The sequence below is a fragment of the Anser anser genome (genome assembly GCF_964211835.1).
Source record: "Anser anser genome assembly, chromosome: 1".
In the NCBI taxonomy this organism is placed as follows: Eukaryota; Metazoa; Chordata; class Aves; order Anseriformes; family Anatidae; genus Anser; species Anser anser.
In genome coordinates this window covers 131,911,627-131,926,762 of record NC_139720.1, presented here as the reverse complement: position 1 = coordinate 131,926,762, position 15,136 = coordinate 131,911,627, and the positions used below count along the sequence as shown (strand labels likewise).

The following is a 15,136-nucleotide window of genomic DNA, read 5'->3' as shown; positions in this document are numbered from 1 at the left end:
CCAGTCCCAGGACTCACCCCTGAGGGACACCACTTGTCACCAGCATCCACCTGGACATAGAGCCATTGACTACCACTCTCTGGGTGCAACCTTCAAGCCAACTCCTTATCCACTGAATGGTCCACCCATCAAATCCATGTCTCTTCAATTTGGAGATCAGGATTTCATGTGGGACCTTGTCAAAGGTCCGTGTAGATGACATCGGTTGGTCTTCCTGTGTCAACTGAGACAGTCACTCCATCACAGAAGGCCACCAGTTTGGTCATGCACGGTTTGCCATTGATGAAGCCCTGCTGGCTGCCTCCAATCACCTCCTTGTCCTGTATGTGCCTTGACATTGCTTCCAGAAGGATCTTCTCCATGATCTTCCCAGGCACAGGGGTGAGGCTCAAAGGCCTGTGTTCTCTCCAGTAAAAACTGTTATGCATTAAACAACAAGAATTTAGAAAAATGCAATGAATGAGCTGTCCGCTTATGTTTTCTTAAACAGCTCCCAACTAAGTAAAAATAACTAAATACATATATACATACATATAACATGAAAAACTAAAAATGGTAATCAGGTTTTTCAGTACTGTAAAATATCTTCACAATGGAATAACCAGTTGTAATCCAAAGAATTTATATTCAAAGCTAGCATATTAATAGAAGAACATTGGAATGTATACTGAAAAACAAATAAATAAATAAATAAAATCCAATGCTTTTTTCATCTTTATTTAAAACCAACTAACTAAAATTTAAAAAAGGTAGTTAACTACATGCTGAACTACCCAAAGTCTTATTAAACAGCCAAGACTGTTGGCTTTTCATTATAAAATTTCAACAATTACTGATTTATTTGTTTTTAAAAGTGATGTTTTGCAATGCAGAGGTATGCTTTACGTGTTATTCTTTCTTTAGTTTCTGTCTTATAAAAAACTGTATAATATTGCCAATGTAGTCCGGGTCCTGCATTTTAAGGAAAATTATAGTTTCAAATTAGATTTTGAAGAAAGAAGCTAATATTTCTCTGTATTATTAGTGGGTTTTTTTCCTAGCATTTAATTAATAAGGAAAGAGAATCTATCATGACACACTGCATTAATTTGGCATAATTGCATTACTCAGTGGTGATGCACCTGGAGATCATCTACAACATATGTTAATGAAACTTTCATAACCCTAGAAATTAGGAATTTGTTGCCTTTGCTAGAATTAATATTGGATCCAGGAAAAAAATAAAGCTGTTCTCCTCTCCTCCCCCCCAAATTAGATCTTGCAGATACAAGAAAGTAGCAAACAAGCACAAAGTAGGGTTTCCCAAGGAAAAATATTTCCATCCATACTCTTTTACTTGTAGGTTTTTGAAAGCCCTGAACTTCTTGAAATAGTTTTGTCATGACGAAGTACTTGACAAAATGTAGGCAACACAATCAACGGGGCTATTATACACTTTACAGCCTGTTTTTACATTTCACTGTGAAAATAGCAGTGCCTATATCATGGAGAAGTTTGAAGCATGAATAAGTTTGTCTGGATTGTGTGTTTGTTTTGCCATGGATAAAGAGACATATGCATTTGTTCTGTACAGGTCAGTTTGTTTCAGGGAGGTATTCTTACTTTGTCCCACTGCAATTCCATTATCTCAACTGCTTTCCTCCGCACGGCAATTTGAACTTATATGTAATATTGTAAATAAGCATTTGTAAGAACTAGATTTTAATGTGCTTTTTTAATATGGTGGATGGAAGCCAAAAAAATATTTTATTTCTTCTGTTTTCACACAATCATTCCTTTCCTATTGCAATGTAGTCTTGAAACCGGAGTAAGACAAAAAGTTGTGTATGCTGTGCAAGATCTTCCTGGTTTCTCTTTTCTCTGTTGCTTTGAACTGGCTAAGGAACAAGCTATTCTTCATTCCCGTTATTGTGAAATATACTGGGGATTAATGCCTAGCAGTAAGTACCCATATTTCATTAAGTGCTAAATGTGCCAGCATTTCAAATTCTGAAATGCCAGATGCTCTAAGGTTTTTGTTTGTTTGTTTGTTTTTAGTTGTTGTTTTGATGTCAGAGGTAAAGATGGGAAGAAAGTGAGGTAGGTTTGTCTGTGCTGCTCTTGGTCAGTAGGAAGACCAGCCCCTTCACTTGCACCGGCCTCAGCCCTTCTTGGTCAGGCTCCTATCAGGCTCCCTTCCCTGCAGCAGCAGTGTATGATAGACACACTTCCTGTGCATGATAATGCTCCTTTGTGAGGGCTTTCTGTGCCATATTTCTACTTTAAAAAAAAAAAAAACTTTTTATTTAAAATATTTAGCATGGAATGATAGTATTTAGCTTGACACATTTGTTTTTGACTGATCTCTTGGAACATATTCAATATGGGAAAAATACAGCATGGTACATTTGAGTAAGAGGGGTAATGAGGTACATGTTGGAATAAAGAATGATTTTGATAAAAATAAATCTAAAAATGTTTGATATTCAGCCAAAGAACATTGCACTGCCTCTTGATTAACACAACTCCTGGTTTATTTTCTTGCATCATTACATTGATCTGTTCAAATGTAATGAAAAAAAAAAAGGCAGAATAGATGCAGACTGAAGCATAAGGTCTATTTTCATTTTTTGTATATTATTGTATTCTTACAGCATGAAGGAATAGCTAATGCAGGAACAAAATGAAAACTTTCCAATGAGTTGAAAAAAGTCATTTGTGCAAATTAGAGTAAACTTATGCTTTTTATCCAGATGCATTAGTGACTTTACTACCATCTTTCATGAAAATATTATTGTGCTTAGAATACAAGATGGATTTAAAAGAGAAGAAATAACATGAAATTCAGCAGCTCATGTATAATGGGTAGTGTTCATGTATTGATGTTAAGGGCCTAATCATGCTATTTAACCAAATTCAAAATAAGCTTCCAATCACTGCATCATAAAGCATTGGATTGCTTTAATCAAAGTAGAATTTAATCAAGTGGGTTTGTCTGATTTCCAGGCAGAAAATAATTTGTAAATGTTTGGTTTTGCATGGCAGATCTGGAAGAAAAAAAAAAAAAAGGTTTGGTGTGAATGTGTTTGGAGTATTATTTTCGGGTGACATCAGAAGGACGTGGGCAAGGGTTATTCTGTCCTTCAAACCAATCAGACTATTGAGAGTCATGGACAAGCTTTATCAATTGTGGGTGCAAGCAATATTAAAATTATTCACTGCAGCCTCTAAAATAGAGTCCCAGATAATGTCATGAGAAAATCTTATAATCTTTGGGTAAGGTGTTTATATTTGCAGCCATTCTGTTGTAACTGTGTGCCTAGAAGGAGGATGAATTGGAACTGAAACTTTTATGATATATAAATATTTTTGCTGTGTGAAAACTCATGGAACTAGGAATTTCTTTCTGTTCAACCATATATTTTCTCTCTCTCTCTGTTCCCTCTCTGTTTATTTAACAAAGACTAATCAAGCCTTTTTTCAGCAGCATAAAGCTTCTTTTCAGCAGCATAGTGTAACTTGATTTTTTCTTCCATCTGCTTTATCACCCTTTTCACCGGTCCATATTCTAATTTGGAAATAAACATTCTTCCTTCTCTTTGCTATTTTTCTTCATGCTTCCCTTACAGCCACCTACTAATTCTGTGCGTTTATCAGATGTGTAGGTGTTAAATTTTAAGTCGCATTAGATCTGAAGCAAGAAAACAGTAGCCTGTTGCCTACAAATCCATGCTAAGATGTTTTTTTGTCTAAACCATCAGGGATCACCAGGTAAAGTGTGTAAATTAATTTGGTCTTCTGATTTGACTTCTGGACACTATAGCTGAGGATAACAAAAAATGTTTTTAATGTTTATTAATGGCAGGAGAAGGGCCAAGGAGAATCTCTGTCCTTTACTGGATGCAGGGGGGAACATGACTACTGAAAATAAGAAGGCAGCTGAGGTTCTTAATACCTTCTTTATGGCTGTCTTTACTAGTCAGACCACTTATCCTAGGGGTACTCAGCCGCCAGACTTGGAAGTCTGGGTTGGGGAGCAGGAGAAACCCCCCACTGTTCAGGTGGAAGGTGTGGGGAGCTGGGGGGTCAGATTCTTCTCGCAGATAACCAGCGACAGGACTAGAGGGAATGGCCTCAAGTTGCACCAGGGGAGGTTTAGGTTGGAAATGAGGAGACATTTCTTCTCAGAAAGAGCAATCAGGCATCCGAATGGGTTGCCCAGAAGGTGGTGGCCTCACTGTCCCTGGGGGTGTTCAAGGAAAGGTTGGACGTGGTGCTTAGGGACATGGTTTAGTGATATTGGTGGTAGGGTGATGGTTGGACCAGATGATCTTGGAGGTCTTTTCCAACCTTTATGATTCTATGACTTCTTATGCAGATGAAATTTTGCACTCATTGATTTCTCCATTGAGCCTATATTTTCTGTTTTACCTGTGTTTTTAATGACCACGCAACTTGATTTTAAGTCTTGAAATGATTCCCCTGGCTAATCACCTATTTTATAATGATAAAATGTGTCCCCCATCTTTCATTTGCGTCTGTCTGGCTATTATTCCTGCCACTGACTCTCATTACACTGTTTTCTGAGTAGACAGAGATCTATAACCACAGGTTTCTTCAGGAATGCATTTGTACTTTTAATTAAAAAACTGGGGGGGGGGGGGGGGGGCATCTGCTACTAAAGTCTATTTCCTTTTGGTTTTCATTTTAAACATAAGAAGATATCTGATAGGCTTCAAAATAATGAGGTGCCTTAGAACTTCTGCAGTTCTCATAGGTGATAATTTCATTACCATCTGTTAATTTTCTCTGAGCTGCATCTATCTGCTGAAGGTGGGGTTCCTGACACATTAAACCCCTGTGGTGGGTGTTGGGGGTGCATTGTAAGTCAAATTATTTTATTATGCATGGGGGTTCTGCAATCTACCTCTCATTTTTGTGACTGATAAACAGGTTTAGTCTCAGCTAAACCAAATACATCCTGCTGTTTGATAAAAAGAGAAATGAGCAATGTGGTGTCTGAAGGAATATTTCATCTTGTCGTTCCTTTCCAAAAAAAAATGTTTCCTTGCTTTACTGCTACTCCCAGAAAGGAGAAGAGTATAGAATGCCCAAGATTAATCTCTCTTCTGGTGCATCATTCAACCATTTCCCTTAACTTCGAAATAAAAATCTTGCAGATCATATTTCACACTTGCGTTGCTGCTTTTCTGTGCAGTATCTCTGCATGACTACCTGCAACCCAGGACAGCACCTCAATAAGGGGCTGCAGACTGGCATGGGGGTGGAGTTGGACTCACCTTTGGTATGCTGTAGGTGTCATTTTTCTTTTTTCAAAAAAAAAAGAGTTTTAGAAAAGAAGTTTTTAAGATCTCAATTAGGAAAGTATGTATCTACTTAGAGAAAAGTGAAGACTCTTCAACATGCTATTATAATAAAGCAGCTTCCTTTTGTATGCAATCAATGGAGAATTGATTCAAGGGCTTCAAGTGTGTACTTGTTTGAAAAGTAACACTGATGTTGCTGCATTTGATATGGCATGGTGCCTTCTGGACTTCTGATCTTCTAGATGGAAAGTTGAAAAATAAACAAAAGCATCAAAAGATGTATTTGGAAATACATGTGTTTCATCTGGTATGAAGCAAATTATCTTAAGGCAGACTCTCAGAAGATGACAAATGCAAAACTGTATTCAGTGCCTTTGTATTCGGTTCTGAGGGCAGTCAGGGAAGAACAGGTATGTGCTCCACACAGGGTAGATTTTGTGTGAGTGTGTTTTGTTGTTGCTGCTTTTATTTGTGTGTGTTTGTCTTAATGAAGAGTTAAAACCATTGCCCCAACAGTTATTTGCTCCCTGTCCCTAGAGAGTGCATTTCCTACATCGTAGGCAATGCTGCATCTCCTCTCCTGTTCCACACATCTCTTATTTCTTGCCAGAGGGTATTGATAGGTGCCTGCCAGGAAGGCTGGCCACCAGGGCCTGCACTAGCCTTTCTTGCTAGGTGTAAATGAAGTGTATTCCTCAGCATTAAGGAGCTTCCAAAATATCATGAGTAGGTCTCAAAAATAAGGCAGAATGGCCTGTGTAAAGACCTAGCCCTTGTGGGATCTGAGTTTTCTTTCGTTGCTCCTTACTGCCAAACAAGATTAAGAAACGGGTAATCTGTCCATTCTATTTCAGCATACAGTTTAAGGTTTTCAAGAAAACAAACCCTGAAAGAGTGCTGTTAGGCAAATAACTTCTGAAATCATCTTTGCCACTACTTCTAAAATAGTAGTGTTAGGATTTTTCTTGAACTTCCTCTCTGCATGGGGCTTGCTGGCATCTGTGTTCCTTGTGCCATGGGGGACCAGTTCACAGGATGGCGTCTCACCTGCCAGCTCATGGCCTAGCCAGTCCCAGGGGGTTTCTGGATTATTGGGTTTCGGGGGTGAAATCATAACCCTCAGAATAATGCCTTGAAAAATGCGCCTAGGTGTCTCACATTTGTAAGGACACAAACTATTACCATGCCTTTTCATAACAGAGACCTGGTTGGGTGTGGGGTTTGCTAGATTCTGGGTTAATGTTGGATTTTGCTTCCTTTCCCTTCCCTGTACAAATCAAGGAATGAAAGGGTACACCTGGGTACCCCCCTTCACTCACACGTCTTTCTTTCTCCCTAATTAACTTTGGTCAAGTGACTTTAATTAGATCATCTGAGTTGATGCTGAAGAAGGAGGGAGACATTTTGTATTTGCTGAGTTCAGTGAAGATACAAATTGGATATGTTTCTGGCAGGTACAATTTTCCTGCTTTTTCATATGCTAGTACAGGGTTTTGTTTCTTTCCTCTACCCAGTGCTTCCAGGTAGAATGAGTTTAAAACATTTTAACTGTGCTAGCCTTAGTAAGTGTAATACGCACTCAGACAGGTATCTTAATGGCTGATAGTGTCTTACATCACTACACTGCCTTTTTTTCTTAAGAATGCACAGAGATCAAATGTAGCCCAGTGACATAACTGATGGTGTACTCAGAAAGAGCGTTAGATTTTCACCCCACTGACATTTTTGGTCCTCTAGTCGCTTGTTCTGTTCTCAAAGCTGTGCATTTTCATTCCTGGTATTTGCTTTATTTATGTGTTTCATGTGTATATGTGTTTTTCTTGTGTTCACATGCAGGATAAAAGAAGCTACTCAAAGTGCAAAGAAGCACTCAGTGTGCCTTCATAAAAAGTGAGCATAATTAATCTAGTTAGCTGGCTCCTTCACAATATGTTTTGCCCAGTTTTGCTTGTTAGTCAACTACAGAATAAGCTGGTGTCTTATTTTTGCTTCCTGGGTGAGTACTTAAATTAAATAAGCGTTAGCATTTACCAGCTAAGTGTAACCAACAGGAGGCATGGAACAGGTTATGATAATCCATGGGTATTCTCACTCACTCCAAACAAGTGCAATAAATTTGTTCTGATTTGTGAAATGAAAATTAGGTGTCTGGTTGCTTTGTCAGTAGAAGATGTGGCCACATTTCTCTCGGGGTGCTGGCAGGTCATCCTAAAGCATGTAATGATTAGAGAATTTTCATATGGTTGTTGCCTGCATGTGGTTATGCAGAAGACATGTATTAAAGTAAGAGTTGTCATTGGAAAGCTTATATTAGTAAAATCTCTGGATAAATAAGACAAATAATTTCTTGCAAACCTTGATTTGTTGCTATTATGCAATACTTTGAAAATGTTTGAATGTTATCTTAATATTTCAGATGCCACTTGCTAAATATGATGTGTGATTTTATGCTGAAATTCAGTTAACAGAATATCAGCTGAACTTGTTCATATACAATACATTGCTGTCATATTAAAGATGTATTTTGTCTATTTAAATAGAATGTCTTGAAGTTTCATTCTCCCAGGAAAGGAGAATGGGAGCCAGGAACAGCTGACTATTTGGGATCTAAGTGGTAACTCGTGGTGCTGTTTTCATCCATAGGTTTTCTTCTTTGTCTCATTCTGGGGTTTAAAGGGATTTCAAATTCTGTTTTCCCTTTGGCTTGTTGGGTGGACAAGCTCTGAGTTACAGTATTTCCTCACCTTATCCCACTCAGCATCTGGTCCTGCAGTTCTCTTGCAGAAGCAATAAGGGCAGATTTCATGTGGAATGAGCTCTGATAGGATGTATGTGTGTGCGCGCACAATTTCACGTATTCAGGGGAGGCAGGAGAAGAAGGGGAGGATGAAGCGAACTCCTAACTTCTCTCACTCCAGAACTAAAGGATACCATCCATTTGTCTATAAAAGCCTGTTTAGAATTTCTGGAATCACATTTTGTCCTTTCTAGATGATGCAGCAAACCCTGGTGACCTCATCCACAGATGACTCAGGAGCTGGATTGATTTCATGTAGTGTGAGTTGAGAAGGAAACTCCTGTAGTTGAATTCCCTGTTAAGCAGGAGGCACTACTTGTGACTCTCCCCACCTTCCCTGGAATACCTCTAGCGTCTCTGTGAAAGGGAGCGCATCTCATCTTTCAAGGTGTTGCTCGAAAGACAGGTACTGACTTGGTTCATGAGCACATTCAGGAGAAGGAATCATGAAGTGTGGAAGCAGTGAGGAAATCAGACCAGTGACAGGTGTGTGAGTAAAGTGTGAGGGAAGTAGCAGAGAAGGCAAACAGACAGTGTCCACAGAGAACCCCCCAGGTATGTGGATCGTGGTGACCTGAACCTGTGAAAGGGGAAGAAGCGGTGTTCCTGGCTCCAGCCACATGGGGAATCACTGCAGGGGGAGATCAAGAGCTAAATGCGATTAGTGTGGCAAGAGGGGAAAGATCAGTTTAAATAAAACCATCTGAGAAAATTATCAAAGCAGCCAAGATTGCAGTAGGAAAAAAAGAGCTTCATAAAGCACATAAACAGAGCAAGACTGTGCCTGCAGGCTTGTGCCTGTATTTAGTGGAAGTGTTTAGCTTCAATGCCTTGGGCGATGTTAGGGGAAGAGTTGCAGCTTGGAACTAATGTGTGTTTTCCCTGTGCTGCCACCTCTCAGGGGAAGGGACTGTGCTTCCCTGCAGTTGGAGGGGCGGCTCAGAGGTTGCCCATGCTCCCTGCCTCTCCCCTTCTCCATGCGTCCTCGCAGCTGTCAGAGCCGGCTGCAGTTGGGGAGGAAAGAGCAGGGAGAGCATCGGTTCTTACGGGGTTGTGACAGCCAAGATGCAGGGCAGAGGAGGGAGAGGAAGGTGGGCGAGGGAGCCAAGAAGTACATTCAAAGATCACCGTGTTACGCATCTGTGCAGTTGCAAATTGTTTTGTGCACGGAGCGAGTAATGGAAGACGTAGAGGGGTGGCAGGGGAAATTTGGTGTCAGATGAAGTTTGCATTGTTTGGATGGAGAAAGACGCTGTTTTATGACTCCAAGTGCAGCAAAGCACATGAGGTAAATACGCCAGTAAATTGAGAAGCACTTTCCTCCTCAACAGACAGTAAGTATTAATGAAGATACAGGTGGCGCGCACGCAGGCACGCACACAGAAGCAAATATAAAAGGAAGTAGAGCAGTTATAAAAAGCCAGCCCTGGAAGAGGCTGATGGCTGGCTTCCCAGAGGTTTTTTGGCGGGGGGAAGGTGGAGACAAATGCAACAGCAGTAACAACAAAAGAAAATCACAGCAGGGTTTTATAAACTCTGTAGGAACTGGGAGACAAGGCTGAAGGGAAATGAGCATCATCTTCTTTTTAACAGATAAAAGGAAATGTGCGGTAACAAGCAATATGGCGGTTTGATCTCTTTGCTGGTGACGTGTCTTGTGATTGATTTAGGGCAGTCACTGTGCAGAGGTCGCACCAGGCTGCGCGAGGCCTGACTGCGGCACCTCATGGCTTCTTCAGGGAGCCAGGCCCTGAGAGCTGGAAGCGGCAAGGGAACAGCTTTTGCCATCATGAAGAGGGCTCAGAACTTACTAATGGGGCTTCAGGCTAATCTAGAGCTCAGGGCCAGATGTCAGGGACGATGAGCATGTTAGTTCAGCACCTGCCCCATGCTAACAGAGAAATGCCCAACCCGATAGTCCTTAAGAGAATGGTGGCCCAGAGACCAAAATTGGGTGGGAGGCATTTCAGTTTAATTTAATCCCAACATTGCCAAGTACAACTTGTATTTGGCTTTTGTGTGGAGGAAGGATCAGGTCGCTGAAGTATTTATTAAGCTCTTGCTTGTAGGGCAACACTGAAGCTGAAGCTTCCAGCTCTTGCTCCACAACGTTTCCTTCCCACTCTCACTCAGCGGGGGCTCAGCCTCTGCCTCCCACGGTTTTTGTAACCCTGTAGGGCTCATGGCAGGGGAGGAAACTTTCGGTCAGCCTGTTGAAATAGGAGGGGAAACGTTTAGAGGATCATCATGCTTCACTTTCCCTGCAGGCAAGCTGTTGGGAATGGGGTTTTCTCATGTCTGCATCAGAAGGTAAGTGTGAGGTGGTCAGCGTATGGAGAAATAACAGTGAAGAAGCTTTGCAGCTCTGCAGCCATTCAAAGCAATCAGCAAAAAGTGTATTCTGAAGATCGAGGTACTTTTTAAAGGCATGATTGCAAAAGTTGCCTATGTCAGAAGGGTGGTGCTTTTTGTCCCCAGGGCTCTGCAAGAGATGTGACAACAGGATGCAGGAGTAACAGAAAGTTGATAGCAAACAGGACCTGGCTACAAAATGATGTTCCTACATAATTAAGTCTTTAATGAAGAATTTGCACGTCACTTACATTTCAGCTATTTAATTGTATGCTCATTCCATATCATATCTTTTTAAAATCTTTTGGCATTACCGGTGAGATTGGCCAGTGAGGTATAAAAAAGCATGTCTGAATCTGAGGGAGAAATGAATCAAATTTTAAGGTCTAAATTTTAAACTATTTCTTGGGGACGATCACATCAAGTTGCCACTGCCCCATAGCGTGAGCTGTTTTTCTTTCTTTGAATCTTGTTCTGTGTAGGAGAAACTTAAAAGCCTCTTCCTTGACTGAAAAGAAATCAAGGTATTGCTTTGAATAAGAACTTGAGGGAGAAGCTGCAAGAAGTTTGCTACAGAGACATGAAGGAGAGTCCGTGGGGGTTTACAAAATGAAGTCACAATTGGTTTCTTTAAAAAGTTGCACTTTAAAGGGTAAGATATAGAAAAAGTTACCACTTCAAAGGGACAGGGTTATGATTAGTGTGTAGAGCTTGCTTGTACTTCAAGGCAGATTTTGCTACCATGTAGTTGAGAAGTCTGATGTATAACGCTAGGAAGCAGTCTTTGACGGCAAGGTACTCAATTACACAGTGGCTTAAAACATGTGCGTTGGAAGAAGTAGAGCCCTGAGCAACATTCCCTAAAAAGAATAGGTTGTGCAGACTTATTAATATGCCTATTTCCCTTTCAATTTGATTCTGTCCATATATTTTTTCATTGCCAGGTAAGTGGTGTTATATTACTGCATCATGATGTCTTTCTAATATATATTTTAAATGTTATGCCTTCTGCTAAAATTGTTGCTAGATTCCTTTGCACCTTTTAGAAAAGAAACAGTATGTGTCATTTTCTGTCCCCTGGTAAAAAAAAGCGGAAGAATTTATTCTTTCTTTTTTTTAAAAAAAAAAAAAAAACTTCTGATTTGAGGCAATAAAAGTAGATTTTTTTTTTTTAAGTGTAGTTAAGAATAAATACAGAAGGGCAATTAAAAGTTTGTCAGATCTCCAGCTAGTAGGACTGGCTAGAAATCATTATACGTTTTATTTTCTGCAGTGGCTTTTCATAATTAAAAATTTCTTTCTCTGCTTTGAGTTCTGGAAACTTCTTTTTATATCAGAATCTAAGTTAGCTTTAAAAAAAATAATAAAAAAGCAAGATTCTGGGAAGTTTAATCAAAAGACAAGATCATCAAACTTCCTATGAAATCAGAGGTCTTAGCTCAAAAATGATGATGGGAAGAAGAATGCTAGTAGTGGAAAGCTATAAACATATGGGTAAACTGAAATGTGGTGGGAAAGCAAAGTACTTTACAAAATGTGTATTTGCAATACTTCATTCGTCATGTGTGTGTGTGTATGCATATCTGCCCTTTCTCCTTTTTATATGTAGCTATATACACTTATTCATCATTAGTTGGTCATAAGAAGCTTAAGGAATATAAATGATTGTGCAAACTTAATATTTGACAGAAAGAGGGATGGATAAATAAATCATGTTTACATATTTTGGCAGGAATATAATCTCGTATGATGTCCTGTAGACTTGTAGGTATTAAAATGTTCCTATTAATGCCACAGTAGATCACAAGGACCCGTTTGAAAAACATTGCTTACTGCTTGCTTGCATTTCAAACATGCCTACGTGTCTGCCTGCCGTGACTAAGCTGATGAAAGGGAAAAATTGCCTTGTGGTGACTTTTAAGAAAACAGGTTTATTTTCTGAACAATGTATGAAACGTTTACTTTCAGGAAGGAAAAAAAAGTACATCTTCTCAGGTGTATGCTGCTTACCTGTTTAGGAATGAACATCCTTTTTATACCTAAAGTAAATGAACTTCATGGCTTCAGGACTCTGAGTCAACTGTGTTTTTACACAGCAGCAGTTATGCAGCTGCAACTCAACTTGACACTCTGTAAATATTTACCATCCAAACCACCGTGTATTGTGTCTTTGTGCTGTCAGTTCCGTGGAACTATTTTTATGCTGTGTGGGATGCTAACGTGGGCAGCAACATTTCCAGGTATGCGCTGCATTCCAGTGCCTGCCATCTGACCACATGTGTACCTGTAGCAAGCTTCAGAAGCCTTCCTACAGAGCTGCTGTAGAAAATGAAAAGACCAATTGTGCTGCAGAGTTCAGCAACTTCAGTAAGGTTTTACGCAGGGGTACTGGTTTGGGCTGGGATAATCTGTTAATCTTCTTCACTATTATCATTGTTATTATTCCTTCTTCTTTTAGTCTGAAGAAATTTAACTCTATCCCAGCCCAAACCAGTACAGCAGGTAATAGGGTTTGTCATAGATCATACTCCAGGGTTAAAGTCTGTCCCCATGAAAGTGAATAGTAAAATTTCCTCCACCTCAGATGGAATTTGAATTTCCCTGCATCTTTAGTAATTAGAACAGGATATAATCCTCTTATTTAAATCATAAGTCAGACTAACAATATTAATTCTTAAAAGCTTGGTATATCTACATTTATTCTGTTGGTGGAATTGGTGATAAATGAAGATCTGAACGTGTTAAGGTATGACCTTTGAGACGAACGTAATTAAATTATTTAGTAATAATGTATTTGCTGATAAACTAATTTGTTTTTAAAATGCCTCAGTCTCAAGTTACTTACACTTAGTGATGTGTTAATAAAACCTGGGCCTCGATCGCTTCAAACTTAGATTTATCTTTCTAAATCATTGCAAGCAGGTTTTTAAGGATGTTGAAGCATCTAAAGATTCAAATGGATTTCTGTAGGGACATGAAGAATGTAGGAACAGTGAAGAATTACCATTACTAGGCACCTTTTTTTTTTTTCCCATTTTATAAATAACTAGACTGTTACGAGCACATATAAAATTTTTGAATGTCTTTACAGTAAGCAAGCTGTCAAATTCTGCTCTGTGTTTCAGAAAATGAGTGAAAGAATTAATGCACTGAAGAAATAAAAATAGCTTGCTGAAGTAAAATAGGGTCCTTGGTGATAGAAAAACCTCAGTCCTTCAGCCTGTTGACCTGCACTTGCCAGCAAAGGCTGGTCTTCCCAAAACATCAGCCTGTGTTATCTACCTCCAAGCAGGCTCTGGCAGCCTGGACTGTCCTGTGGGGTCTTGGGCATCCTGCAATTCAGTGGGCATCAGAAAACCTGGGGGAGGAAAGGATTGGAAAGACAGGAGAGCAAAAGAATAAGAGGTTGTTGCTTGCATGTCTCTGGAATCAAACTTGCTGAGGTTTTTCTTGTTTCTGTCTACAGCAGCCATCTCAAGTAGGATACATTTGTGCAAGAAAAAACGAAAGGATGGCAGGGATGATCTGTTACTTAATGGCTTCTGAAAAAAGAGGCAATTAAGTAGTTTAAGAACCACAGCTGGGAGAAAAGCTGGTTGGAAGTGATGGTTGCTTCTCCCACCAGTTGTGCTGCTGCCCACTGCAAGGGACATGGTGTGGAGGTTTGGCTCAAGCTCACCTGGGTCTGTCCAACAGCAGCCACTCTTGAGGCCATTTTTCCTTCTTCCCTTAGTGAAATGGGCTCTTGCAAGCACCTTGAGCTTCCTCTGGCCTGACGTGGGCCGTCCCTTCCTGTGGCCCTTCTGCTGTGAGAACTTCACCCACTGCTCTGGGCCACTGGGCAGCAGCAGCAGCAGATGAGTGGTTTTTACTCCCTCTTGGTGAAGCTTCCAGTTTTTGTTGTTGTTTTGTTGTTGTTGGTGGTGGTGGTGTGTTTTCTTGTTTTGTTTTGTTTTTACTCAATTGTATTTCTGAATTTGTACATTCCCCTCCACTTTTTTTTTTTTTTTCTTTCTTGCAAGTCAGGAAGATGACTTGCAAAACACTGTTTTGTTTTGCATATCAGATATTCCCATTGAATGATCTTTAAGCCTATCCCTCGCTAGTTTTGGAATACCTTTTCTGCTGATAAGGCTCTTGAGAGCCAGGCACGGTGGAGCTGATGGTGAGATTGAGACAGGTTATACTGAACAGGTGTGAGGGGACCCAGTTTGCAGATAATGTTGTGAAGTTATTTGGAAACAGTACAACAGTGGCTGGAACCATGCGTGTGTCACAGGGTAAGTGGATTAAACATCCTTCATGCGTGGAGCCCTTAACAGCAAAGTGGAAACAGTGAAGGGTAGAGCTGGCTAGATGACTCCAAGCTTTGCAATAGCAGTTTCTATTCAGACACTGAAAACAAAAGGTTATCTCAGAATCACATTGGATATTAAACTTCAGTATCTGTGTGCTCTCGCTTACATTTGCCTATATTATACTGTGCCTAACTTCATTGTGGTTGGTCACGCAGTTATGAGCAGGCTCTGAGAGCTGCAAGTGTAGAGAATACATAATTTCAAAGAGCTGAATTTCATCTAGATGTGTGTGTAGGTGCACACCTCAGCTGGAACACACAGCAACAAGCTGCAACCAGATTCATCTTTATTACTGTAGGAAAACATCCAGCAGCACTACAACC

General features: G+C 40.1%; 1 protein-coding gene across 4 annotated transcripts in view; it reads left to right on the top strand.

Moving 5' to 3' along the window:
* FRMPD4 (FERM and PDZ domain containing 4) overlaps positions 1-15,136 on the top strand; it is a 311,895-nt gene that overhangs the window by 159,255 nt on the left and 137,504 nt on the right. The window contains exon 1 of one of the 4 annotated variants that reach the window (XM_083802664.1): positions 6,662-6,760. The exons of the other annotated variants lie outside the window; for them this stretch is intronic. Coding sequence (XP_083658790.1) covers positions 6,687-6,760 — 74 coding nt within the window. The 5' untranslated portion in view covers positions 6,662-6,686. Of the gene's footprint in view, positions 1-6,661; positions 6,761-15,136 lie in introns of those variants that run through there. 4 annotated transcript variants of the gene reach the window in all.